We start from the raw sequence: 27994 nt of genomic DNA, 5'->3' as shown, positions 1-27994 counted from the left end.
GATATGGGAAATGCCTCCAACAAAGAAAAGCATTGGAGCTCCCCACGAAAGGAACTGAAACACTCCTGGTTTTTAAGAGCTGATAGAGCAGGGAAAAACCACCTTAGTTATATTGCATTAAAAGAAGTTAGCAAGGTCTTCTTCAGTTCACAAGCTAATGGCTCTTCTTAAGGCTATTGTTTTTAGTCCGTGGTCTGCAGAGCTCTGGCAGCCCATGAGTTCTTTCTAAAGGTATTTGTGAAAACTGACCTAATCTGTCATGTAGGGGGTTATTCCTCCAGTGGAAAAATTTCAAACGAAAGTTGAAAGTTAATGTCCTGAGCCAATACTTTTTTCAGGCTTAGGGACAATTTATGTTGGCATATAGTTGTTATAGAAAAATGGAGATCGAAAATCGTTTTTAAATAGTCTTCACAGTTCAAAACTTTTCCAAAGGTGACAATCGCTCCTCAGTTAACAAAGATACTTTGAAGTCAACCATGCAAGCATTGCATTTTAAATTCTGGCATGGTTTGAAAACTGCTAAAGTATGCAGTTGTGGAGAAAGGGCATTATCATTATTATTATTATGATTTCTCAAAGGTTTGATGTTGGAGCTGGATAAAGCTTTATATATAAAGCTTTTACACTCATGTAATGTTGGTGTGAGGGAGCTTAACATCAAAACAAAATAACTTAATTTTGATTATTCAAAGCAGTAAATCTGCCTCTGAAGTCTGCATTGCAGACTTTTTTTTTCCTTCATAGCATGTTGGGGTCTGTTTGTTAATCTGGCATCCAGACATGGTTAACTGTTGTCTAGCTAAACAGTGAACAGATATTTTTTACATTATTTCTTGTTTATATCCAATTACAAGTGAGAGCAGTCTTTATGATATGCCAGTCATTTCAATAGGGAGACATTGTACACAGACAGAATTGAGACTTGTTGAACTTACAGGGTTTTAAACCTTGTGTTAGACATTTCAGGTCAGTTCAAGCGTGACTTAATGTGCCTCAGTTCAAACCCTTTCCTAATCAACTTAAACTAAGTCAGTACGGAGCTAATTCTGCACTGATTGAAGAGTTTCCATAAACCCTTTTGTACTAGCCTCGGTAATTTGATTTCGTACTACACCTTTTGTTAAAGCAATGTATTTCAGTGTGTAGATAAGCGCTTGGAAAAACAGCCACGTAATAACAAGGGCTCAGATGTGGCCATGGTGTGTGAAGTATCAGCCCTCAGAGCAGAGTTAGAGGAATGGAGTGTGTCAGCTGTGTACAGCTAATAAAAAAGGACCCCATTAGCTCTTAACTTCTACGCTTTTCTCCTCATTTGCAGTTTTTGGTAAACAACAAGAACCTTGCCTGCTTTTCACCCAGGGTATTTTTCAGCAATTGTGCAGTTTTCCTCTAGCAGCTGCTGTTAAATGCAACCCAAAATTAATATTTTCCAAGAGCTGAATTTTAAGCTGTAAAGTTACTCATTCACTCCATACTCCTAACTGTTGTTTTGTTTTATTTAATCACGAAAACTGGTCTTCCTTCCTTTAACAAGGCACTTAATTAAGCTTTTAATTCATGATAAGAAGTTAAATGGCACTTATGAGGCTTTTTTAATGGTTTCCACTTCCCATCCAGATTACAAAAAAAGGTGTGATGGAGAGAGAGACACGGCTGTCAGCCAGGGGTATTGTAGGTCATGCCAATATTAGCTGGCAGCAGGCCATTATCGAATTAACATTGCTTCATCGCTGCAAGTAATAGCTCTCGAGTAGATGATTGAGTCATTCATGCTGTAGTGGTACTCTACTTGAGAAGGAGCCAGTGCTTTGTCGAATAGGCTTTTTCTTCGCTATTACTACCTGCCTGGCTTTGCTAATAGAAGTGCTCAGCAAGTCTGTGGGCAAGCTGAAAGCTGGGCGCTGGACCGAGGAGCATCGTCGGTGCAAACACCTTATTCATCTGGTTTTCTGAAAGCTGAGGCTGCAGTTAAATGGTGAAAAGACAGAAACAGCAACAACAAATAAAATGCCTCAGTTGCATGAGAGTACTACAGCTTACAAATGAGATTCCCGACCTTGCATGGGTTTCTTTGACTTTGGGGCTTACATTTAAAAACAACTTCACCTGGTCATTCCAGCCACAAGAGCACCAAATGCCTTCTCTCTGGTGAAGTTAAATGCAGGTCGTCTGAAGCAGCAGACCTAGCTTTCTGTAGCACTGGTCTAATACTATCCTTTCTGTTATAAAACCAACTTGCTTCTCAAGTAGACTGGTTAGTTCTACCTGTAACCCTCAAAATTCTTGAATCAGTTTCAAAGAGTGGCTACCGGTGACTTTTTTAGTGCAGTGAACTATCTGCTGGAAATGTTGCCTTCTAAAAGGATTAAACGGAGTTGTCTGTGGCTTACAAATCTTCCAAGGGGCAAAGGGAAGCAGCATCTCTTTTAGGAAGAGGGGGTGGGATGTGCTTGGGAGCTTTTTTGTTTGTTTATCTGCACAGCTCTTTTCTTTGCTATTAAGAGAATGATGTTCAAAGTAGATGTTAGCACACACCACGGGCTGAATTTCTCTGCGTTCTTACTGCTTTACTGCTCCCCGACGGCTGCTGCGAAACCTGCCGTTTCCCCACAAGGTCTAGCCCTGTGAAATCTGTCATCTGCTTCTCTGGTTGACGTGGGTTAACTCTCTCACCCGGTTAATCTTTGCAAGGAGAAAGGCAGGACGGGACCTTGATTTGGATTCAAGGCTGGCAAAACCTGAGTATGTTGGAAAGCGAAGGCATGTGGCACCCTGGGTGGGACTGAGCCAGGCATCTTACATTAGTATGGCTCGTAGCTGACAGGGAGGAGAAATACTGGCAGCTGCTAACCATCCATGCCAGCCCGCCAGCCTGAGGGAAAAATGCTGGGAATTAGCCAACAAAAGATGATTGCGATGAGGAGGAAATCAAAGGCAGGATGCAAGAGGTCAACTATTATATACCCTGCTGGCTAAAGGCGATTACTGTTCCTTTTTATCTCTCTAGAAATAAACGATATTCTCTTACTGTGTCTCTTTCCTTTCTGTGTAGTGTGTATATGTATGAATATAATATCTTTAAGGAATGCAGGGACTGAGCTGGGAGTGCTCTGCACAGGCGCTTGGAGTGGAAGAGGTGATAAATGTGGGAAAGAGGAGCAAGAGGGCAAGAAGAAAATGTCTGCTTGGAAGTTAGTTTCCCAGCTGGAGGGATGTTATTACGCAGTAGGGAACAACGAAAGACCCTTTTTCTTTGGCACCCCAGAGATGTATTAGGAGTAGCTAAGGTTAGTTCTTAGAGAACGGGAAGCATTAATGTGGTTTTCTTTTTACATGACTGTATGAGCCATTGATGTTCCTCACAGCAGTGGCCAGAATTAATTCTGCTTTGGCTCAGGAGGCAACAGTGACCTGAAAACCTTCCCGAAAGCCACCACCCCCTTCATCTGCAGAGCTTTTTGTAGTGACAAGAGGTTGTATCCGTCAGGCTTCAAATAAAGTCAGGCTTCAAACTCATTTACGCTTCAACCTCACTCAGCAATGCCACTTCAGTGAGTCCATATGGATGGAAGTTGGGTCTTTGGTTTCCTAAATGCCTCCTAGGGAATGTGTTATTTTTCATGCTGATTCACAGTGCTGATGCTGGCTGCACAAAAGGATGACTGGAGGCTGCGGATCTGTAGTGAGAGTAAAACTGAGCATTCGGGTACTTTTTGAGGTCTTACGTGACACGATACTAAGTCAGGATAAACCATGAGACAGACATGCACGTTCTTTTATGTGTGTTGCATATGTAGCACAGTACAAGGTACAAACGACATATTTGGTTTCTAGCAGGTGAGCGATAAAACAGAAGTGAGACCATCAAAATGTGATATGAAATTCCATCCTTGTCTCACTGCAAAAGCTTCCGGCACTGCCTGACTTTTCATGTCTCAAGTATGATGAGGAAACTAGCCACATACTTTTCATTCCGCATGGTGTAACTTCCATTATTTTCTGATGAGGGCTGTCTCACTACTGATAATTCTTCTCTGATCTTTTCCAGTGGAGAAAAATGAAATACATCTCTGTTGAGTTGTGGGGAGAGCTAGGCTTAAAAAGAGCAAAACAAAAGCCGTGCATACATGCGTGTTAAGGGGAGGAAATCTTGCAATAACTCCTTTACCCTCCCTTTGGTGGTAGTTGTACTATTTATTTATTTATTCGAGTAAGCATATAAAAATGTACTGTCGAAGAGGATATAGAGATGAATGTGCAGAATGAAATTCACCACTGCGATAAGTGGACTCAATTTCATTGCCATTGTTAGACTCCTGCCTGCCGCTACTGTTAAATTGGGCTGATTGACTGTGATTGCACTCACTATTGAAAAGGCAGTTTGCAGTGTGGAAACTTTTTTGCTCAAACATGGCAAACATAATCTAAAATGTAAAAGATGTCCTGAAGAGTAAGTCCTAGAGGTAGACTATGCTAAGGGCATGAGCAGAAGCAAAAAGCATGTGTAACAGGAGGAGTATTTTGTTTGGTTGTTTTTTTTAATGTGGGGTTTTTTTGCTACATTCAAATATATATGTAGGCATGAATGAGAATGAGGTGGCTGAGCCATGACTGCACCTCAACACTGTGAGCACTCTGGCCCTGCAGACTGAAAGATCTCCTCCTCTCCTCCCCCTCCACCTTTGATCCTCTTACCTTTACTTTTTTTCCCTCTAAAAAAGCTTTTAATTTCTTTATGCCAGCAAATTAAGTATCTGCTCTTTTAAGAATCCAGAAATACAGGCTGAGCATTTGCCATTTGAACAAACAGACATATAAAGCCCAGATAAGACACCCCTCAGCTTTACCACATCAGAGACCACAACCTGTAAGGTACTTTCTGATCCCAGTACCAAGCTTTGTTTCGTTAGCGTTCCCAAGACCCAAAGAAGATAAGATTTTATCTCAGTACAGCACTTTCTGACAAGGATTCCCCCGTGAATAATGTCAGACTGACTGTTTTTCTCAGCTACCAGTGAAACTGAGCATGTTATGAGGTGGAATATGGCATGTATTCAAATGATGCATTGCAGCAGTCAACAAACATTAAGGCTAGGAAGTATGGTTCAATTTGGAAGTGAAATACGGGTTTTAGGTGAGCAGAACACAATGGAATCATAGTAGGATTTGGGAATGAGATGCTCTTTGTGAATTTTATGGGCAGGCTGTTGGGTTTTTTAGAGGAACAAGTAGACACATTTTCTGTTACATGTTCGATGCAAGCTCTGAAGAGAGAAATGGCTAGTTTATTCCAGGCCTTCTGTGCAGTGCTGAATTTTCATCTGTCCCACTTTCATGGCAGACCACCAGCAAACACCTCTGAGTCCCAGTACAGTCTAACACTAGTAAAAGCTGTGTCCTTGGGCACTTCATTTACTTTAATAAAATAAATAAATAGGAGCAGCTGTACTTGGTCAAACTACAGATCCATCTAGCCGAGGCTTGGTTTGGTTTAAAAATGAGATTTAATTTCTCTGAAGGAGCTTGAGAGGAGGCTTGTGTGGTTGTTTAAGGACTTAAATGAAAAGAAAGGATCAGGCCTATCTCTAGGAAGCGTGTTTTAATTTACTGGGGAAAGTTGTCATGAGAGCCACTGGCAGTTGTTTTGAAGCCAGATTAGTTTTTTTAGCAACAAACTGCTCAGTGATGTGTATGACTGCACATTGTTTCATAACTGTAAGGCAAATGGCCTTGGAGAGGGACGAGCTTTAGACACCCCTTCAAGAAGTTTGGTGCTCAGTACAGATGTTGTTGAGTGGAATTTAAGATCCTAAGATAACGTAGATCAGATTTGCTAATAAACCTTTCTGTCCTTCACTTTGCTTAACCGGACCTTCTAAGAGCGGATGGCAACAAAGTGTGTGGTTAAGTGTAACTGTCTGTTTCCCACACACAGAAGTAGTTGAAATCTTTTTTCTTTTTTTTTTTTTTTTTATTTTTGTTTTGTATTTTGGGAATTTTTTTTTCTTTTGCTTAAAGTTTGCACAATACCTCTTTTGGGTCACTTAAGAACCAGCGATGGAGGCTTTAGAAGACTTTGTGGAGAAGAGAAGGTTAATTCGTAATTGAAATGGCACTGGGAATTTCTTGCCGTGACCCAGGGACTGGTGCTAGCCAGGGGGTCCGCAGTTAAAATAGCCATAGTTGGGCTGAGAATGGCAGAGAATCAAGGTACTAGCACTTTCAGTAAAACCTATATATAAACAAGGTGTCACCAAACAGCTGGACTTGAGCGGTATCAGCTCTGAAGTTAAATAATGGTAAAATAAAACCTTCAGCAGTAGATTTTTGAGGTCTCTTGTGAACAAATAAAATACTGTCATCACCTCTCTGTGAATGCTGGGGTGGAAGCTGATGCATCAGATGGGAATTACAGCGCAGATCTGTATATCAGGTCAGCGATGATTAAATCACCTTGTGTGAACCACTCAGTTATGTTTACCTCTCTCAAAACTCTGTGGTTCACATTACCTCACACGGAGGTGAACAGACTGACCCGCAGCTGGCACAGCTGCTAGTCCCAGAGCAGCCCATGTATCTGAACCCAGAGCTTCCAGCTTATCACTCCTCAGCCAGAGTTTCAGTCTCATTTTCTTCCCTCTGTATCTTTTAAGCATGAAGGAGGCACTGAGGGGATTTTCAGACTAGTTGCAGCATTTCTCAAGATGAATGGGGTAGGATGGAGCCACTTGCTGCCTTATCTGGCAGATTGGTCCTGGGTGATGGATGGGCTCTACCTTGTGTCCTCTGCCCGGTCTTCCTGCATCACCCCTGAGGTCCTGTGCACTGCCATCAATAAGAGCTGCTGAAACTATCACATCCAAGAGGAAAATAGACTTGGAGGTATGAAACAGATCAGAAAGAGTCTGTGAAATGCTACAAAGACTTCCAGTCCCTTAGCAAGAGACTGGAGCACTTCGAGGATGCTTATTTAAGAATTTTTCCCTAAGTGACAGCTGCTGCAGACCCAGGTTCAAAAAGAAAGTCTTAATTTAAAAAAAGAAAATCTTGATACTTAGAGCAAGATTTAAAACCTTTTTCTTGTATTATTGTAGCTTTTGGACATCCCATCTATCCCAAACAATAGGCAGGTAGGTACCTAGCAAGACTTGATCTCTTCCACTGAGAGCTAATCACTCTTGGCAGATGGGAGCTGTGGGTTTTCAGGTCCCCAAAAACCAGGCACCTTTGTTTTGGTGTTGAAGCAACCATATTTGGTTGAGTATGTATGTGGGTTTGGTAAGGTATGTGCTCCACATCATTCCCTACAGCAGCTGCTTATCATTTTAGAACAATACTTTAGAAAAATGGAAGTGTACAGACTTACTGTAAGAAGTGCAGAGAGGTTTGGCAGGTGTGACCCAGGATGGATTCAGTGGCGGCATTGTATTCTCAGTGCTTCCTTCTGCTCCCGCGGTGTCAGATGTACTTCCCGAGGCCAGGGCTGAGGTGGGTTTGTTGGGGTAGTAAAATAGAAAGGAGACCATCCAAATAAATGGACTGACCCAAAAGTGGACCTGAACAGTGCTAATAGCTTGAAGATGTGTGGGCATCCAGTCCATCAAACACTTCATAATACTTTACTTGAAGTTTGCTTGCGTTGAATTGTGATAGCACCAAATTCCCTAGTCTGTGCATATACCTCTTACTTTATGTTCCCAGAATGGGTAGGGATGCAGCCTGTGGTAGTGTTTCAAGGTAAAAAGAGTAGATTTAAAGAAAAAAATTGTCCATGCAAACTTTACCAGTACAGTTCCCAGTTTCAGGAAAAAATGCTTTTGATGAAGTGGTCTGGGATTTTCATCAGACTCTCAGCTAGGAGGCTGAGACTACGTTTTTGGCTGTGTAAAGCTTTTGCTTGTGGGAAATGTGTTGGGTTTTTGCTTATCTTTGAAATTCAGACCTGTGGTCCTTTGTTTCAAGGGCCTGCATCTAGTAAGAAACAAGTCTTAAACAACTCTGAAAGTAAAATATCTTTCCATCTCTGACCACACAGCAGTCGTACAACATGCCTAGCCACCCCCCTCTCCAGATATACAGGCAGACTTCAGAGAAAATTTCCCTGTCAGGGGATTCTTGGTCAAGTAAAAACAAAATAAGCTCAAGTTATTTCCTGTTTCTTTCAAAGGACAGGGTTGGAGCCAGTAACCTTTCAAGACAGGAAAAAGCTGGGGAAAGACAAATCCTGACAACTTCCCTTCTGCTTTCCACAGAGGACTAGTGCTCATTTCTGCTTCCGGAAGGGGAAGCTGGACTTGAGGTGGATGGGTCGCCAGCCATTCCATCTGCCTGTTGAATTGAACTATTTTTTAACATTATTTTTATCTGACTGCAGATTTCCACGTTCCCCCATGTATGGTTTTCTGCATATGGCGTTTTTGTCTGGATATAAAGCCAAATCAAGCAGTTTCAGCCTATTCCTTGAACTTGTTAGTTTTCAGGAGACTGGACACATCAAACCAAGGCTATGTTTGAAATGGCTGAATTAATTTGTAAAATGCAAGGCACAAAGAATAGAGAGTTGCCTGTCTTTTGTAAAGGATGTCTATCCTTGTCATTTTTGCTTGGTTTACATAAGCAGTAGCCATTGAGGACAAGTAATATCTATACCATTGTCCAAGGAAGTGAAGAATGACAAGGTGTCCGTGACATACATAGGCATTGGGGCATTCCACAAAGAAACTTGTTCACATTTATGAAGTCGTCATGGCATTCAGAAAGCAGAAAAAGACGCTTTCAGTAGTGGTAGATACCTTTAAATCAGTAACTCCTTTTCTTCTTTCCCTGTCTTCAATGTATCTTGCAGTTGGAGGACTGAGAACACCACCCAGTAAGAGCTACGTCGGGCTTGGTTTAGTTGTGCTTCCTTTTCAAAGATGAGCCTAATCCTTCTCTTACGGGATTTATTGCAGTATTATGCATGAACTTTCCAATTGGAAACCTCAGTTGAGAGGGCATAGGCAGGTAAATTGTTAAAGACAAGCATTTGATCACATCCTGGCCTCTGTCTTCAGCCGGTGGTGCACAGCTGAGGTGACTTTAGCAGGAGCCGCTGTCAGGGCTGCTGTGCTGGACCTCCTCCTAGCAGCTCTGTAGAGCAGACGGGTGCTGCACACCGTAAGCTGCTCTTCACAGCGAGCTTGGAGGGTTTCAAGTCGATCCCAGCCTCGGGGGCCCACACTGCTTGCACCATCTGCTCTTGGACTCTCAGCTTAGTTCTCAGATACAGTTTTACTCTGAATTATTTGGTGAGGTTACAGTCCGGTTCTGAAACTGGTTTTCCAAAGAGGAATTGCATAGCTAAAGGAGTGTGAGAATTCATGGTCATTTCTTGTCATTGTGCTTTCTACCTCTTGGTTGAATGGTAAGGAGGTAGTAAAGACCTCTCTAAATATTCTCGCTCAGGAACGGATGTTTTACTCTTAACTACGCTTTTCTTTTCCCAAACTGCTCTGATTGCAGGTAGAGGAGAAGAAAGGCTCAGGTGTCATATGTGTTCTTGAGAGACTTCAAAGGTGTCGTTGCTATTGTAAAGAATGGAAGAAATCAACATTGTTATAACTATTTGACCAAATTATTTCCTTCCCGATAGTAAAATTTCTTAAAGCTGAGGTTTTCATGAGGCCTTTTTGTAACCAATTGTCTGTGCTATCTTTTTTTTTTTAATTTAAGGGAAGGGAGAAAGTTGTTCCATTTGCAGCTTGCAACCCTAGTCTGTCTGTCGGATGGATGTATATTTACAGGAGTTAATGAATGCCTGTTTCTAATTTCTCCCCTTAGAAAAAAGGTTACACCATCATTGTCTTTGGAAAGCTTTTGGACCAGCTTGCTTTTCTGTGTGCGTGCCATTTTTTGGTACCATGCCAAGCACCCTGTTGAGACTCTAGTAGTGATCGAAGGAACAGAAAGAGATTTTGAGGTTTGGAGGTAAACCCTGTTCACATGGCTAAAACTCTGTAAAACCTCCACAGCAGTCTGCTGGAGAGCGGATGGAGAGCTGGGCTCTGTATTGTGTGCTTCCCGTGCCTATCTCTGCTGGGGTAAAACAGCTTCTGTCCTGTCGCCTTGGAACACGGGGTCCTCCAGCACCAAATGCAGGAAGGCCTTGAACTCTACTCACTCTTCAGGATAGCAGCCACCCCTGGGCAGACTGGCATTTCCTCACCCTCTTTATGCATGTAGTATTGGCACATAAATGCTCTTGCTCAATCCCATCAGCTGTGTATCATTCTATTCTGGGGAAGGTGAGAGCAGTGCTGGAAATGACGCTGCTCCAAAAGGTATCAGCTTTACTCCTTTTACCCCCCAGAGTTAGTCCTCACCTTAGTTTGTACCGTAGCTACCCGTACAAGGGGGAAGCATCACTTTTTTAAAAAACAGAGAGCGATGAGAAATGCCGTGGCTGCCCACCGAGTGAACGTATTTGTCATTTGGTGTTTATATGGCTGACGAGCTCTCTGCACTTCACCAGTACTCTGTTTTGCCAAGGTTTTTTAAAGGTCCTTGAGAAGCCTTTATGGCAAATGAAGTAACCTTGGCAAGATCCTGCGTTACACCATGCCCTGCCCAGCATTCCTGTAGTTCTTGCCATTTCCTGCCCCTTACAACACGGCTGTGGCTTTGGACAGCAAGTGCATTTTGTATTTCCCAAACGAATGATGTTTAAGATGTCTTTATCTGCGAGGGTTTTTACTGCGTGCTGTGGATTTGCACAGGGGCAAGGGGATTTTTGCTTTGTGTGACTACGTACTGTTTTGTGGCTCTGTTTTATTTCCTCTTTCATCCTCCTCCCCCTCTCTCTTCTACCTGAAACATTAAATTAAATCTAACATAGCGATACGTTTAGACAGAGGCGGCACTTGGCTATGCCAGTTCCCCAGTGGCTTTAAACTGTTGGCTGCAATACTGCAAACAAATTCAGACCCTGGCTTGGCCAGCAGTTACCCCCAGCTATCTGCATGTTTGCTCACCAGGCTTTATTTTACCTACACTATTGGAGACTGCGGAGTCACAGCCTATGTCTCATTGTTATGCACGGATGGGAAATATTCCTGTACTTATTTGCATTCATTAGCTGTTGGTAGTTCCTCTGTTGAGGTCTCTAGCCTTGTTTTTACAGTGCTTTTGGCAGTGTTTCTGCACTTGGTGTGTGAATTTTTATGATCTGTTGCATGTTATTCATGCAATTTCCTGCCCTGTAATGGTATCAGTTTTCCAGACACAGAGGAATACAAACGAAAACCCAGGAGCCTGCATTAGCATAAAATGTCCCAGTTCTGTCAGTTTGATTAATTTGTCTCTTTGTCTCCACTCTATATGATAAGTGCTATTAATGGTTGCAACACTTCATATGTCAAAGTCTTTCTTCCTAATGACTTGAAAATGTGGTTTATTTTCCCCTTTTTTGTATTATTTTTCTCATTTAGCATTCCACTCAAGTATAGATTTATGCCATGCTCTTTCATTATCTTACTGGTTGCAGCACTGGAGTGATTACATATGGTGTAGGGTATGAGCAAAGATGCGATCCCAGGGGCAGCAGCTGCTGATGCAAGCTGAAAATAGATCCAGCGTATGCTCAGCACTTTTCCCAGAGGTCTTTTATTTATTAGGAACAGTCTTGGTACAGGACAGCTCGGACCCTCATTTAGCAAGATGACTTTTTGCCTTTCAAGAACAGTGCAATGACTTTGCTCTATTTACTGACTGCTGTGTAATTTTTTTCACTGCCTCCTATCAAAGCAGTGACTTTACCTAACATAAATTGTAATATAATCCTGATTTATAATGAAGTCAAGAAACGACAGGCTCCATTTGGAGTAATGGAACTTGACAGATCTAAGGTTTAAATTAAATAATCCTGTTTGTAAGACAGCATTTGTACATGGTACATTGATTTAAAATGAACTTCAGTTCTTCTTCAGCGAATCCTTTACCATTCTCTCTGTTTTGCCTTCCATAGGGGCTTTTGGGGGAACAAAATTCATTTGGAGAGAGCATGTTTGTGTTTGTAAACGTGTGTGGAACAATACATTGGTTTCTTTCCCTTAGCAAACAAGTTTTCATAAATTGTTTCACAGAAGAACTCTTTAATTAAAGAGGAAAAATTAATGTAGATGACTCATTCAGGGCAAGCCACGTCTAACCTGCTTCGGTGGCCAGAAGAGGCCAACTGCTGAGAATGAGGAGAGGGAGGATGCTACAGGGAAAACATCGAGGAAGGCTGTGGCTTGACTCTTCCCCTCCCAGGAGCAGAGGTCCATCCTAGCAGTGATGTGTATGGAGGGAGATCGCCTCCTCCGAGCTGTCCTTCCCCTGCAGCTGGCAGAGAGGGACGTGCGAGGACAATGTTTTGTGCACCCCACATTTCTTCCTCTGTCACTGCCATACCGATGTGGGCAATGAGAGCTCCAGGGTGTGTGTGGGGGGGTGCAAGTGCAAAACGAAAGGCAGCCCCGCCATGGCCAGCTGCTCGGAGCTGGCAATAAGCGCGGGAAGGGGGGTTGGTGGAACAAAAGGCTTGTAGACGAGGAAGAGGGACCAGGCAGGGAGCATGAGATGCTGGAGAAGTGATGGAAGAGAGCACAGAAAAAGGGCAATGGGATAAAAACACTAAAGGTAACAGGACAGGATTTTTCTGGCCTAGATTGAGGGAAGCTATTCTAGAAAATGCCCCCTTCCCTTTTCTCTCACTCAGCATTGCATTTTTGCCTTCCTTTCTGGTTGCATTTCGTTGCTGCTGCCCCTGTCTGTCATCTTTCTAATTCTCCTTCGTACCTGGCTGAGACGCGGCCCCTTCCCCAGGAGCCTGACAGACGCTCTCACCCTGTGCCGGCCTTGCATGCTCAGGCGGAAACAGCCCAGCTCACGCATGCAGCTTGATAGCGTGCCTCATGCTGACCCTGTCACCCTGCCGTCACCCCGAATCGTCACCATCGCCCCAATCCCTGACGGAGAAAATGTCGCTTTCGCATCTGTTGGGTTCAGGCAGTGTCGGCTGCCATCAACACTGGGGGCTCAGGCCAGCAAACGCTCAGTGTGGCCCACGCTGCTTCCCCGCCGCTTCCCCACCCAGGCCTTTACTTGTGTCCCTCCTTGCCGGTGGTCAGGTCTGTTGCGGTGGCCTGGTAGGGAAGAGCTGAACAAAGCGGGGGCTTTACTTGGCACTTTCCTGGGAAGATGTCTTTAATTAAGGCTGGGTAGTTACTAATCCACAGAGCCCAGCTTAAAAGAGGGTGGCTTCTCCCGAATCATGGCTGTGAGAACAAGCCGCCTGAGCTGGAGCTTCAGCGTCATGTCTGCCCTGCAGTGAATGGTTTCAGGCTCAGGTAGCTTATTTCTCCTCATTTTAATGACCTCCACTAATGAATAGATGATGTCCAAAGGCCAACCTGCGACCTTCGACTGCCAAGGAGGGCGTTGCTCGGGTGCAGGGGCTGGAGCCCGGCCCCAGGACATGGGGCGAAAGGCTCCTGCTCCCATCTCCTGCTCTCCAAGCGATTAAGAACTTTTTTCCCAGTGTTTGCAGGGAAGTAATAACTTCTGTTAATTAGAAACCAGGCCCGAGTTTCCCACTGCTGCCAAGAAAGGACAGGACTCGGGAGTATCGTTGGGGAATGTGAGGAAAAAAGAGCTCACAAAGCCAAAGCAGTGCAGACCAGCGGAGGAGGTGAAGGCAAGGAGGATCCACGCAGCAAACATGGCATTGACATCGTGTGGGCCCTTGCTCCTCGTCTAGGGAGAAAAAGCAACGAGACCCAAGAATAAAAGTCCATCAGGAGGTTTTAGAGTTGCTGCTGGTAGCTTTACACTGCCCCGTCTCCCTCCTCCAACAGACATGTGCATGGCTACGGGCACAGCTTTCTGTTCACTTGGAATTAATGGGATTATATACGGCGGGAAAGGAGGCGGGGTACACGGAATTCTGCAAACACGGAGCTTCAGCCTGTGCTGCTTGATCTTTAGAAAAATAAATAAAATAAAATAACAAGAACCAATTCCAGGATGATTCAGTATGCAAATAAACTGTTTTTCATTACTCACGGCACACATAAATGCACACTGGTGACGGAGGCAGCAGAATAACACTTCACTGTTCATTATTTTATCAGACAGTGATAATTGTAGTTAATATTTTCTTAGTAGTGTCTCTGAGAGTTTATTTATACTGTTAATAATCTGAGCAGCTGTAATGATGCTGGCTGCCAGAGCTGTAGCCTTTTAGAAGCGCTCTAGTGTGGCAATGATATGACGGTAATAGAAATACAAGGAGAAAATGATCTTTTCGGAGCAGATGGGGCTAATTCAGTCCCTTTCACACACGTTCACATTCTCTAGTCTCTTTCTCACACTAGCATGCGTGGGTGCACGTGAGCATATGTAGACACACACACACACACAAATAGCTGTAAAGTTCTGACTTCCACCCTCCCAGGACAGGGAAGTCACATGTCAAGCTGGAAATGCCATTGTTTTTCTACATGGAGAGTATTTCTAGGGCTCGTAGGGTAGATGGCATTTTCTACCCCTCACTTTCTGGGTAGATCTTAAAAATCTCACGTATGAAGCAGAAAGGGAGAAGTCAATTCCTTGGGGACAGCCTGGAGCCAGGTGTGGGGCTGTGGCTGCCCTGGGATGCCATTGCCCATCCTACCCATCCTTCCCTGCCTTCGACCACTTAGCTGCGGGGCACTCCTGCTGAGCCTGCAGTCCTTTAGGGACTAAAAGAGCCATTTACCTTTGCTCGCAGCAGACATGAAATCTCAGCAAGAAGGCAAATGCCTCCGATTTTTTCTGGTGGGATTTATGGAGCCTAGCTAACCTTTTGGGCCACCGTGGGAGCAGTTAACTGCTCCTCATGGAGGACAGGAGGGGACCAACTCTGCCAGCTCAGCAGTGGCTGGTTCTCCTTGCAAACCTGCTTTGCTGAGCTGAGCAGACGTCATTGATGAACTGTGAGCACCAAGCAGTGGAACAAAAGCCACCGTAATCCTCAGATCTGTTAGTAGCCACGCAAGAACAAAAACGAGGTGAACGCAGAAAAATTGCGTGTCCAAATACCGGAAATTAAAAGGCAAGGCAGGGGAGGAGGGGAAGGAAAACTAGAACAAATGCAGCATTTGACAGGTTTTGTTTTAAAAATACGATGCCTGCAGGAAGCTGGGTTATTTATACAGGGTTGCAGCCTACCAGTTAATAATTGTAATTGCTTGGTTACCTCGTGAAGCGCAATAGTAAAGCCTTTGACATTCAGTTCCTTCCACAGCCCAGCAAAAGCGTCTCTGGATTTGAAATGTTACGGTATTTGCTGGGCTGCGCTCTCTGCTACCCCGGCGTAAGGATGCCAGTGATTTTATATGCTGTGCCATGCCGGCGTGCGGTCACGGGCAATGCCAGAAGCACTGGCATCGTCAGCCCCGTCAAAACCACGGCAGAGCATCCGTGAGCTGCATCAGATGTTATCCAGCCCTGTCTCCTGAGCCTGCTTCTTCTCCAGCTCCTTTGTCTTCTAATTTAGCTCTCTTCGTCAGAGTGCAGCCTTGTGTTTTCCTAAATCATATCTGACAGAGCCTGTTTCTTCCTCTCCTACGCTACACAAAGTATAATAGTAGGGCTTGTAGGGAGATGCCTTGCTGTGAAGTATTCCTTGTTTTTATAAAGTAATTACAGTGTATTTAATGCACTGTGTATTTAAAACACTATTATATAGTTTATTCACATAAATAAATTCTGCCATGCTTGGGAAAGAGGAGTATTGGTGTAATTTACAGGTCTTTGTAATTTTTCTGTATTGTTGTGTTTGTGTATTAATTGCAGCTTCGGAAACTCTGAACCACTCCTCTAAGCACCCTCTGAATTAGCAAATTTCTACACGCATCTTCATTTTCTGTCTGTTTTGACATTTCCTAATGTAACTTGGAGGCTTCTAGAGTTTCTTTCTTCATTCTAGAAGTTCTTAAACTGCTTTTTTTCCCTTTTTCTCCCCACTTCGGCTCATGATATGCACCTAAACAGATCTTTCACAGGCTCTTCTCTCACAATTTTTATTCTGTGAAAGCTTTCCCACTCCTTCCTCCCCCCTCCTCACTGTTCAACACTTTCTCTCTTTTTTTTTTTTTCTTTTTTAATCTGGGGGTCAGTTTAGTTTTCCTTTTGCAAAAATATGGGACTGATTTTAATTTTAAATAACAGTTGCACTTTAATTCTGATGATGCTCTTGGGTTAAAATCTGTTAGTTTCTGCCCATTTCTTCCCTGCTGGTTTCAGCATGGCTTGCACGGGCACCCAAGGAGAGAAGGCAGTATTTCTGCTGAGCCACCCTCCAGTTCGTGCCTGAGTGTTTAAAGTGCTCATTAGTGCCACTGGTTTTTATGTGTTCTTTGTTGATTCAGTCATGTCGTAGCCCAGTTGTTCCTTCAGAGAAAAGGTTATTTGAAACATCCTCGTCTCTAAGTTTCTTTCTAACACCTCCACCCAGAGTCTGACCTCAGTAGCCTGAAAGTTCACCTCCAAGCTTTTTCACCTATGCTTGCCTGCAGGTACTCTCTTGGCTGTAATTTTGAATTTTCTGTGTTCTCCAGTTGCTCCCTGGGCAGCCTCTAACATCGACAACATACCCTGAGCCACATAATTAGTTAGGAAAAAATTGTCTCCTTCTGCTGAAGTTCATTGAGGTGTTTTCTCCAAACAGTGGCACTTCAGCTGTCACTCCTCCTGTTTGATGCATAGCATTGCAGGCAGTATTCTCGTAATGTTTTAATAAACTAGTGTTTGACTTCAATACAAGGTTTTAAAATAAGGGCTGTGACGGGTATCACGTGGCAGGTTTGCTTGCAGGGGTGTAAGAAGTTCCCCCCTCCAGCCCAAGAGCTGTTTTGCCGAAGGTGGTGTGCCATGGTGGGGTGGCAGAAGGTGGTGTGCCCTGCTGCCAGCACGGCTGCCCTGCCGACAGCCCCTCAGCTCTGTGCAGACCTGCTGCCTTGGGTGCCCAGCTTCTCGTGCCGGGCTGTGGCCCGGAGGAGCAGCCGTGCAGGCGAACGTTCCCTTACGCTCAGCAAACCGCTGCAGATGGTAAAACCCAGAGCTGCCTAATGGGGTGTGCCAGGGGACGTCTGCCAGAGACCAATGGTTGGAGTAGATGTGGTCCAGGCAGTGCATCCCTGCTATGGAAAAGCACTGGATCTTCCAGTCCTGTAGCCTTTCAGTTTTGCAAGCGTATTCATCTATGTTTGGTGATGATGCCTGCTGTTTTCTGCACTGAAATGTGTCAGCAGCAAAGTATTGAGGCTTATGCGTGGTGATTTCTACCTTCCTTCTCAATAAACAGTGTATTTTCTGAAAGGTCTGGCAAAGTCAACAAATTAATTTCCCCTTAAAATTTTCAGAAATGGAAAGGATGCTGAAAATGCCCAGGGATACTGTCAGGATTTCCAAAAGTAAATTCTTCGTTTTGATTTGAAACCAATCTCAGTTTTGAAAGGTCAAAAGAATTTCAGTTGGGCTTCAATAACTCTGAGATGAAATAAAACTTGAAGTTGTGGATTAAAATAAGCATTGCAGTTGGATCAGAGATTATTTTTACTTTTATTGCTCTGAATTTTTTTTTTTTATTTCTTAGACTTCTTCTGATCCTGTTTCCCCCTTTGGTTCATCTGACATTATTGGCCCCAGGCTTGGGGGCCAGGATTTTTGAGAATGCTTCGAAGTTGGGGCTATTACTGCAGCGAATTTGACTCAGAAAAACCCAAGTATGCGGGTGCCTTAACTCTTGCTCTCCACCCATAAGTCACGTGCGGTCAAACGCTGACATAACCAATAACGTGGGCATTGATCCGCTGGCTGTTTACACCATCTTTACGCTCAGCAATCATTCCGAGCCACTTGTCCCGCCGTCAGCGCTGACGCACTTCTCACGGGGCGATGGACGTGGTTTGCAATTATTGCTCCCCATCCTCAAGGCGAGTCTAGCATGAACGACCTCTCCTTCCTCCCCGTCTCACCTGCTGTGGTCGCACCTGCTGCCCGGGAGCATCGTGATGCTCTGCGGGGACTCAGGGATATTGGTCTCTCCCTCCTTTTCAAGTGGGGGGGAGGAGGTCCTTTGAAGTGCTGCCCCTGGATGTGTTCGTTATGCCAGAGAGAGGAAAATGAGAAGTCTTTTGGTTTTCTCCTTTGATGTGTAAATACTCTCTCATAGGCAGTCAGGGCTTCTAGTGTAAATTCACTGTCTGGCCGAAAGCTGGGACTTCAAGGGGGAAGGCTGAGGCGGGCACCTGTGCATTTTTTTTTTTGGAAAGTGCAAAATTGGAAGTTGAACGAGCACTTCCAATGTGGCATCTTTCGTAGAAGTACTGCTAAAGGGAGTTAAGCATCTCCTTGAAGCTCTCAGCCTGACACCTCAAGAGGCTGTTGTGGAGGATGCAGTGGAAAGATATTGGGATGCCCCTTAGCCCAGCCTTGGTGTGGCTTTGCAGGTGGCAGCTTTTTCAGTGGGACTTTATGCTAAAAAAAAAAAATTAAAAAAAATTAGGCAAATCGGCCTCTCGAAGAAAGGAGCTGTGTGTCCAGGTTCTCCCTTCCCCTGGTGTGGACTCATGCCCAGGGGTGTCTGTTGTGGTGGCCTCCCACCCCTGCAGTGTGATGTGATGTGATGCGATGTGGGAGATGCCAGACTGTCACTTGGACCTCGGGTCACTCTTCTGACCAAATCTGTATGTGCTACCTGAAGTGGCAGAATGTTAAACTGGGGCCAGCAGGGTATCTGCTTAATTAAACAAGTGGGTTGAGAGTGAAAACAAAGGCCTCTCTTCGACGGTCTTCTCCATCAGCGACTTGTACATTCCTCTCTTGTTTAAAAGCCCAGATAATACAAATGCCTGCGTCTGATGCTTCTCGCACAAGTTGAATTTTAAAGAGCGATTACTCATTTTAGGAGCTCCACGGCTTTATGAGCAGATAGGGGAAATACATCGGTAGGCTGCTGGTGAGAGAACATTTAAATGCTGTTAAATTAAAGAGGGGAAAATGCAGTAAAATACTGGCATGACATTGGCTTATGAAAGTACTCTGCTTTTTATCACCTCCTCTTCTGACTTTTTCCTGCCTCCTGCGTGTTCCCACCCTATGTAAAAGGATCACGGTTTCAAAACAGTTCCTGACTGTCTGCAGGCTTACTTTGTGCATATATAGGGACAAACCATGATATCTAGCACCGTTGATTTTGCACATGCGACTGACCTGTTTGAGCCTAGTCATATATGTAAATCTTTCAGAGAGTTTTCCAAACCAAATAAGCTCAAGCTAGGAAAAACAGAGTCTGCCAGGCTCCACCATCCCGAGTAAAAATAACTAAGTAAATAACCGGGAAGTCTCTTAACTCTTAATGGAACAACAGCTTTGGTGACTGATTTTGGTTATCAGATTACACTCTGAAAATAACTTCTGCGCTATACTTGCAATTGGCTGTAAAAGAAAAAGAATACAGTGTGCGCTAATTTTAGCAAATAAGATTAGAGTTAATATTTAATCCCAGAGACCTTCTTCAGGCTGTGGAAAAAAATAGCAGCAGTTAACTGTCACTAATCTTATCTCCTATTTCTAGCATGTGTTTGATTATATAAGTTGTAGTGTTAGGAACACACTGGCCGAGTGAGAAGTTAGTAGTTTGTTTGCTACATCCTTGGGCTTATTAGACAAACTTCAGGGCTGAGATGGATGTGAAAGGTCTTTAGATTGCAATAGCAACACTGAAAGGTTAACAAAATGGGTACCACAGTAGGCCCGCTACAAAACAGTATGTGAATAACGGATTGATTTTGAGTTCTGCAAGAAACAGTCACATTTCTTCTATGTTTCTATCCAATTGTTTTAAATTAATATTTAGTTCGGGATTTGATATTCAGCATGTGAGGTTTGATTCAATTTTCCTTTCTTCCTTCCCCACAAAATGGCTTAATAATTAAATCAATGTTTGGAGATTAGAGATGAGGAGCTTCTAACTGTTTTTAGGTGCCTGGTGATGAATTTAACCTGAAAATCAAAATACTAAAAATGTAATCCATAATCCTACAAGCAGCTTGCATGCTCCACAGAAAACCCATCAGTACTCCTATTGATTTCAACAAGACTACTCAAATGCATAAAGATAATAATCTGCCCCTGTGCCGCTCTGTCGGGACTTCTGCGTTCTCAGTGGGTCCGAAGGTCTGGCCGTCTAATTTACCCCCAATTTGGTACGATTTAGCAACTAACGTTCTGCAGATCTCATTGCATCCCTGGAGGGGAGGAGGGGGCTCTGCCCTCCCACGCCACCACCAATGAGCTTGTTCTTTGAATATGCCCCAGGTATGCTTTATTTGAGAAGGAACAATTGCATGTACATTTGCTGTTGAACTTTGATGCTGTTTTCTAGAAGGTCATTGGCACTGTGCCCTCATTAACACAGAAATTAAACCTGGAAAAGCCTACCAAATTAAAGCCCACCTTGCTGGAATAAGGTTGTGCTTTGTTAGTTTTGCTTTGCAGTACTTAGACATAAAGTATCCATCATCTTCCCTGGAAAGCCTTCCAGGATCTCACTGAATTTGCTGTTAGGTTGAGTGTCAGGAAAAAATCCCTACATTTCTTCAGTTCCTTCTCACTGCAATCGGCAATAGCACCCCATAGCAAACTAGACAATTCTTCTCTGTTCTTGATGTTAGTGTGCATCAGATTACTGTAAACATTCTCTTGCTCCATTTTAGATATTGCCTTGCCAAGTTTTACATTCCTACATGTTTACAGTGATCTTTCCTTGCCCTTAATAACTTTTCCCCTCTTTAAATTGAACTCAGACTTGCTGGCATTTTGCAGGGGCTGACCTTCCCCGCTCCAGATGCAGCTTTTCATACAGATGCCATTCGGAGCAGGGTTACCAGACATCCATGTTTCCCTTGGAAATAACCTTTTTTCCCCCCCCGTAAGAAATACTGTCTGTGCAGAATTGGAGGATTTTGTCTATTTGTCTGGGATTTTGAGACATCTGTAAATCTGGGCAGCCAGCTAATGAGCATGCACTGATGAACTCTGCAGTGCACAGCGATTCCAGCTCATCCACAGAAATGTCAGACCTCTGCATGTGCTCTGAGGCCACGTCCCGTGTGTTCAAAACAATGCAGAGGCCTCCACGGCTCGCTTGATCGGCCGTCATGGAGGAGACCATACAACGGGGAGCCAGAGAGAGTTTACCCACAGTGCTGTGTCTCCCGTGGTGCCTGTGGGTGTGTGTACAACTACATTTAAAATAGAATTTCTGCCCTAGAAGTCCGTTACGAAAATACGATGTTCCTAATGTGGAAGTGAGCTAACCCTCCTCCTAATTTTAGAATAGTGCGTGCCCAGTACTAGAAAAATGCTGTGCTAGAAACGCTCTGTATTTGCATCTGTAATGCTGCCTTCTTTACTAGCATTTCTCATTGCTGACTCTCGTCTCAGCTTTTTATTCTCCCATCTGACAGTGATCAATACTGTTTTCCTTGAATTAGCCAGTTTTTCGTTAATGATATAATACCAACCAGAGAAGAAGGGAAGGCAGAGAGTGTAACGACAATACAACTGTTTCTCCAAAAGGAAGAAGCATTACACAGAATGCATCGAGGAAATATAATGAGAGATGATGGAGGAAAATAAGGGAAGGAAGATTTCCTCACAAGGAGGTTGTAAGTAGAGTCTGGCAATGATCTCCCAAAGGAAGTAGTGGAAGTCTGGTCACTTAAATCAATTACAACTTAACCAGAGCATTGCACTCCACAGGACTCTGTAAGGAGAAAAGCAGTGTCGGACTGAACTAAAATAGATTTTGCATGCTTATTTTCTGCAGGGCTGCTGTCTGTATTTTGCTGGTAAATTCAATATGGCTAACGCTGATTAACAACTCTCTTGACGGTGATTATATCATTGCATTATTTCCAGCCCGTTCCTCAGTACCATAAACTCATGAGGGCATGGACATACAAAACACATCCCCTGGCTCAGCTAGCTCAGTCTGAAAGACAAGTAGAAGATAAAGGGCTGGAGAACTTTCTTTCTTTCACCTTAGCAGTGGTCAGGCTTGTTATCGCCACAACGCTGAACTGACTTAGACCTCCGGACCACATGCTGAGTGTGGTGTACCTGTGGCAGCACGGCAGAGGCAGGAGCTGCATGTGGACCCCTGGTGCTTGATCTCTTGGACTGGTGTAGAGCAAGAAAATGTGCCAGACGGCTTAGGTACCCGTGTTCTCCATGCACTAGGTGTGCAGAAGGGTTTTAATGCATACAAGACCAACTGGGGACAGGAGCAAGACAAAATAAAGTGACTTGTTGTTAGACTTGGTGGGGCGTTTGGCATGTTTCAAGTACACAGGAGAAGTCCTCTCCTGGCCTGTCTTGAAAGATAAGGGAAAGCAAGCCTCTGAGAAGCTGAGATCTTTGCTTTGCCTTTCTTGTCAGTGTGGGCATTGTTGTTTTGTATGTACGTTTTGCCTTTTCTCTGCCTGGTTTTCTTGTAGCCAGTCAGTTCCATTTAAACAATAGAAACGGGTAGAAATTGGAATAAGGCAAATGATTGGAGGGCAGGGAAGCAGGGACTTGGCATATGAGCTTGGACAAGGTGCCCAGTGGAGGTTCCCACAAATTGACCTGCCTACTTAGACATTAATTTATATGGAAAATAAGGTTTAAAGCAAACAAATCTTGGACATATGGCATCTTATTTACAGTAGGGGAAAAAAACAAGCTGAGATGGTTGCTGGCATGTGTTTTACCCATCCAGCAAAGGTTTCTCTCACACATAAATGGAGACTGTTATATCAGAGAAATTATCTGTTTCCTTCTGCAAACACAGATCAACTTGGTTTCACTAACTGTTTTCACTGGGACGCATCAGTCAGGTCAAATCATTTTAAAAGACTGTTCTTACCTCTTCCTACAGAAATGCGTCTGTGATGGTAATACACGCAGCTTCAAAGCCTTTTCTTTCCCAATGCGCAGTACTCATAGCCACGCTCCAGCGCCTTGATTCCAGCCTTCCTGCCAGAATGCATCAGATGCGGGCAGTCCCAAAGCTGGTGGGGCTGAGGCGGGGGACCCGCCACGGGGGCTGGATCAATATTTAGACAGCTTCAGGCGACAGAGATTGCGCTGGCTTTCACACTTGGCAGCAAGCTTTGCATCCGTTTGTTACCAGAGTTATTGTTTGTGCAGTTTCAAGCATTGGCACTTGAGAGATTCCTCCCTGAGGGCAATGACAAGCGCCGGGTGCTTGAAAAGAAACTTTCCCCCTTTGGATCTGAAGATTGTGAGAGTGAGGAAAGTTGTGAAACCGGGTAAGATCTCATAACGAAGTCAAGGCACATGTTTTACCAGCATTTTCGTCATCCTTCACTTGAGGCATCTGCTGGGCATCGTGGGGAGCCCACAGCGCAGTCTTGGGCTCTGCTTCCGATACATCCAGCACAGAACATCTGTAACAGCTGTTTGTTATCATGGTGGTTTATTGGGAGTGAAAACCTGAGTCAGCGTGGGAGACAGCTTTGCTGTGGGGTGGTATGAGTCAGCCCGAGGCTCTGCAGCGTGCCTGCACTGGGGCAGGTGAAACCTTGGCCCAGCACAGAAAATTATTTTAATTTGCTTTCCAGTCATTCCACCTAGTGGCCAAGTGACACAACTGCCAGGAGAGCTGGTTTTGTGCTCCAGAGTCCCTCCTCATCAAAAGGGACCCAAAAACCCCAGACGGTATTTATGGCTGCTCCTACGGACCTATGCTGCTGCAGAGCTTACAAGACGTGTAGGAATATGTAAGTCCCCACACTGAAGATCTTATCAAAGAGAAATATTGGCCTGCGAGTAGCTCATTAAGTTCTTGAGCAATTTTGTTAATCATGCTGCATAGATGAAATGCAGATAGGCCTTTAGTGAGCTGATAATCTAACAAATAGGCAGAAAGTGTAACACTGATAAAGCAGAGATCAGTTTAATAGCCAGCTGTAAATCTAGGCAATTCTGTACCAGGGGTGTATTGTAAAACAGGAATGTGCAAGTGTGTAAGTACGTGCATGAAAATGTGCTGTTTCTTAAAATAGCAGATACAGCAGTAATATTATGTATGGAAAAGCTATTGGGAGCAATTTTAGAGGTGTTTTAAAATATTTTCCTCTCCATCAAAGTCTGCACCACTTGTGCTATCTTCATAATCCAGCATCACAAGTGCAGATCTATGAATAACAAAGGCTTGTTTCTGGAAGTCAGGATTTTCTATAAAAATCTGTGAGCTCTACCACTGGTCCTGAGGCAGTGTAAGGAATTTACAGGCTTTTCATTGGGATGAACCAAATCATTCACTCAGATTTATGCTAATCACTAATAAGACCATCACAAATTCATGGTCTGATGTCTCACCGACCTTTTGAGCAGCTTCTTGCTCAGGGGTGTCAATTCAATTGGAAGGACAGGGAAAAGCAGCTCACCTTCAGAGGGTATCCCACACCTACTGGACAGCATATCCTTTTGAGGAGCTGGGAGATGTGAGATTGAATCCCCACAGCTTAGGGAAGGAACCTGGTCTCCTACTTTCCGGGTCCCTCTTCTGATCTTTAGGCTATTTGACAAAAAGGGGACAGCAGTGCTTCCTCTTCTTGTTTGTTTTAAAAGAAGAAGCTGAGCTGGGAACACCTACTAGAGACACCTACAGCCAGAGGAAGGTCTCAGGCTGTGCATCCCAACCTCACATAGGTGTGCAGGTACACACAGATGTGCCAGATGTGGTTGCTGTTGCTCAGTTTAGCTGTCTGGCTGCTCTGAATCACAGCTAGATGTCTTTCCTTGGTATGCAAAGCACAGAGAACTCAGATCTATGAATATGACATGCAAGCAAGGCAAGAAGGTGTCTTGGTGAAGTGAGACTGAAGTGACTTGCCAGGGTCATGTAGAAGGTGGTCGGTGCAATGGGAAATTGAGTTGTGGTCTCACAAATCTCAACTGAGTGGCCAAACCACTGCATCTCCTCCTTCTTGTGGAGAAACCTTTATCCTTGATGGTGAGCTCTGGTTTTGAAGCAGCCTCTCGCTGCTTCATGAAGAACAGAGTTTGTCCAGTACCTTTGTTTCCTGCCCATTGGGGCGGAAAATGCAACAGAAGTTAGCGCCAGTGCATTTTTTGTAAAAAATTAGACAATATCTATAGTTTACCATGTGGCTTAGCAAGTTATTTGATAGTTATATGTGAAGATATCACTGTAAAAATTCTGGGGGGAGAAAGTGTGTATTTTTTAACATATAATATGTGAATGTAAAATATAGCGTAGATGGTATGATGAGAAAAAAGGACGAGTAGTGGCGCATAACTCAGACCTGGAACAGTTAGTTGGAGATCACTCTCCTGGAAACAGTTGTTAATCTTTCTACAAAGAAAATGGTGGAAAACTAAGTACTGAGGTGGGACTCGGAGTGATTTGGATCACTTGAACTATGAATATGGATTTCTCTCCTGTTAGCTGTACCTTAGACTCACTAAAATCAGGAACAGTATGAGGAGAATAATCTCCATAGGATGGAGAAAAGAGCTGTGCAGTCAGTACTTACCTATTATTTATTCATCAATGGCCTGCAAAAAATTGAGAAGAAAAAAAGGAACCAGTTTGCTCTTGAAAGAGGCAGAAAGATATTTGATGTTGAATTTTTCTATAGTATTAAATGTTTCCTTCTCAAAACACTTTTGGTATTTAAGGGGTACCTTAAACTTGAAACCACTGTTCACCAGAGCTTCCATCAGGGCAGAAGAATCAAATTTGAATTGGTACTTTCAGGGTGGTGGGCTGCATCACAGTTAAAATAAGATCCATCCAAGAATTAGCAGCGTCCACACCAGCCTGTTTTTTCAGTCTTTTCTTATAGCAGAGGCTTAGTTCATAGGTCTTCAAGGTATTTGGGAAAAATAATGCTCAGCTAACCTGTACAATGATGTACAGGAGCAACATAAAGGGAGCAGTGATAGTTACTGGATGTAGCATCGTTGCTGACCTGGTAGACGAGTAACTGGTACTGAGCAGTATTTATTTCTGGACACTAGATCTGTTAGGTTATCTAACTACGTGATGAAGGACTTGGGATGATAGCGAGAGCTGATGGTAACACTGGCAATTTCCCTCTCTTTTTTTGCAGGTCACTGTCAGGGGATTTGGTCCATTGTTACAGTTTGCCTACACTGCTAAGCTGTTACTCTCGAGGGAAAACATCCAGGAGGTCATCCACTGCGCTGAATTCCTGCGCATGCACAACCTGGAGGACTCCTGCTTCAGCTTCCTTCAGACACAACTGCTGAACAACGAAGATGGCCTGTTCCTGTGCAAAAAAGATACTACCTGTCAGCGCATGCATGATGAGGAGAACTCGGATGGAGACGAGGAGGAGACGATGGAATCGGAGACGTCAAAAATATCTTGCCCAAGAGAGAGGATGCACCAAGAGCCCTTCAATTTTGAAACCACTGTTGCTGGAGCAGACAAAGGTGAAGGGATGCTGCCTGACTCTGACATGCTGAGAGATAGCAAGGACAATTTGGACAAAGATGCAGTAACACGGTACCCCAGATACAAGAAATACCAGCTTGCTTGTACCAAGAATGTCTACAACACATCACACATCAGTACCTCAGGTTTTGCAAGCACATTCAGCGAAGAGAGCTCTGGAAATGGCCTCAAATCAGGACTTCCTATGGGGCAGATAAAAAGCGAGCCTCAGAATGAAGAGAACGATGAAGAAAGCATCACACTTTGCCTGTCTGGAGATGAACCTGACATCAGGGATAAAGAAGGGGATGTTGAAATGGACAGGAAGCAGCCAAGCCCCACTTGTGTCGACAGGCCAAAAAGTGGGTCCTCTCCTTCTTGCTTGCGGTCTTTCTTCAACAGAACAAAAAGCATAGATTTGGTTGGCTTCCCCAGCACTTCCCAACAGCACTTTGGAAGGAGTCCAGCATGCCCTTTTGAAAAAGGGACAACTCAGGGTGACCACAAAACTGATTATGTCCCTTTCACAGGGAACTATGGACAGTCCCATGCCATACAGAAGGATGCTTCCAACTTCACAGTGGGATCGCCACTCAGGGGGCCCGGCTTTGAAACTCTCTGTAAGCAAGAAGGGGAACTGGACAGGAGGAGTGTTATATTCTCTTCAAACGCTTGTGACCAAGTAAACACTTCGGTGCATTCATATTCTGGTGTGAGCAGCTTGGACAAAGACCTCACTGAGACTGTGCCAAAGGGTCTGTGGGCTGGCAGTAGCCAGTCTCTCCCCAGCTCTCAGACCTATTCGCACAGCGGACTGACAGCTGATCACTTGCCGGGAAGGATGCGGCCGAACACCAGCTGTCCGGTGCCAATTAAAGTTTGCCCTCGCTCTCCTCCTTTGGAAACCAGAACCAGGACCTCCAGCTCGTGCTCTTCCTACTCGTACGCAGAGGACGGCAGCGGTGGCTCTCCCTGTAGTCTGCGTCTTTGCGAGCTCTCCTCTTCCCCTTGCTCCCAAGGCCCCCGATTCCTGGCGCCTGAGCACCAGGAGCCCGGCGTGGTGGGGGATGGATTGTACAACCCAGTCCGAGCCCAGATTAAATGTGAGCCATCCTATGGAACAAACTCCAGCGATGAGTCTGGGTCATTCTCAGAAGCAGACAGTGAATCATGTCCTGTGCAAGACAGAGGGCATGAGGTAGGGATTTAAGATAAGTACATATATCGCAGTTGTTGTGACCCAATTAATCGCTCCTTTATTCTCTCGAATGACTTGGCATTTCTTTGCGCTTTCTTTGTTTATAGAGGAAAGAGTAACTTCTACTTATTCCCTCGTCAGCTGAGTGTGCATGGTTGACTTCACGTAAATAGGTCTGCTTGACCTCCAAGGTGTTTGGCGCTTATCAGAATTTGAGTATGGGGCAATAGCAA

The 27994-nt window shown here is 44.3% G+C and overlaps 1 protein-coding gene across 5 annotated transcripts in view; it reads left to right on the top strand.

Moving 5' to 3' along the window:
• Nucleotides 1–27994, top strand: part of BACH2 (BTB domain and CNC homolog 2) — a 190592-nt gene that overhangs the window by 142781 nt on the left and 19817 nt on the right. For all 5 annotated transcript variants that reach the window (XM_072855491.1, XM_072855486.1, XM_072855487.1 and 2 more), the window contains one exon: nt 26217–27761. In XM_072855491.1, coding sequence (XP_072711592.1) covers nt 26217–27761 — 1545 coding nt within the window. The remainder of the gene's footprint in view (nt 1–26216; nt 27762–27994) is intronic.

Source organism: Ciconia boyciana, chromosome 3, assembly GCF_034638445.1.
Source record: "Ciconia boyciana chromosome 3, ASM3463844v1, whole genome shotgun sequence".
Classification (NCBI taxonomy): Eukaryota; Metazoa; Chordata; class Aves; order Ciconiiformes; family Ciconiidae; genus Ciconia; species Ciconia boyciana.
The sequence above is the reverse complement of the archived record's forward strand: the minus strand, read 5'-3'. Positions and strand labels throughout refer to the sequence as shown.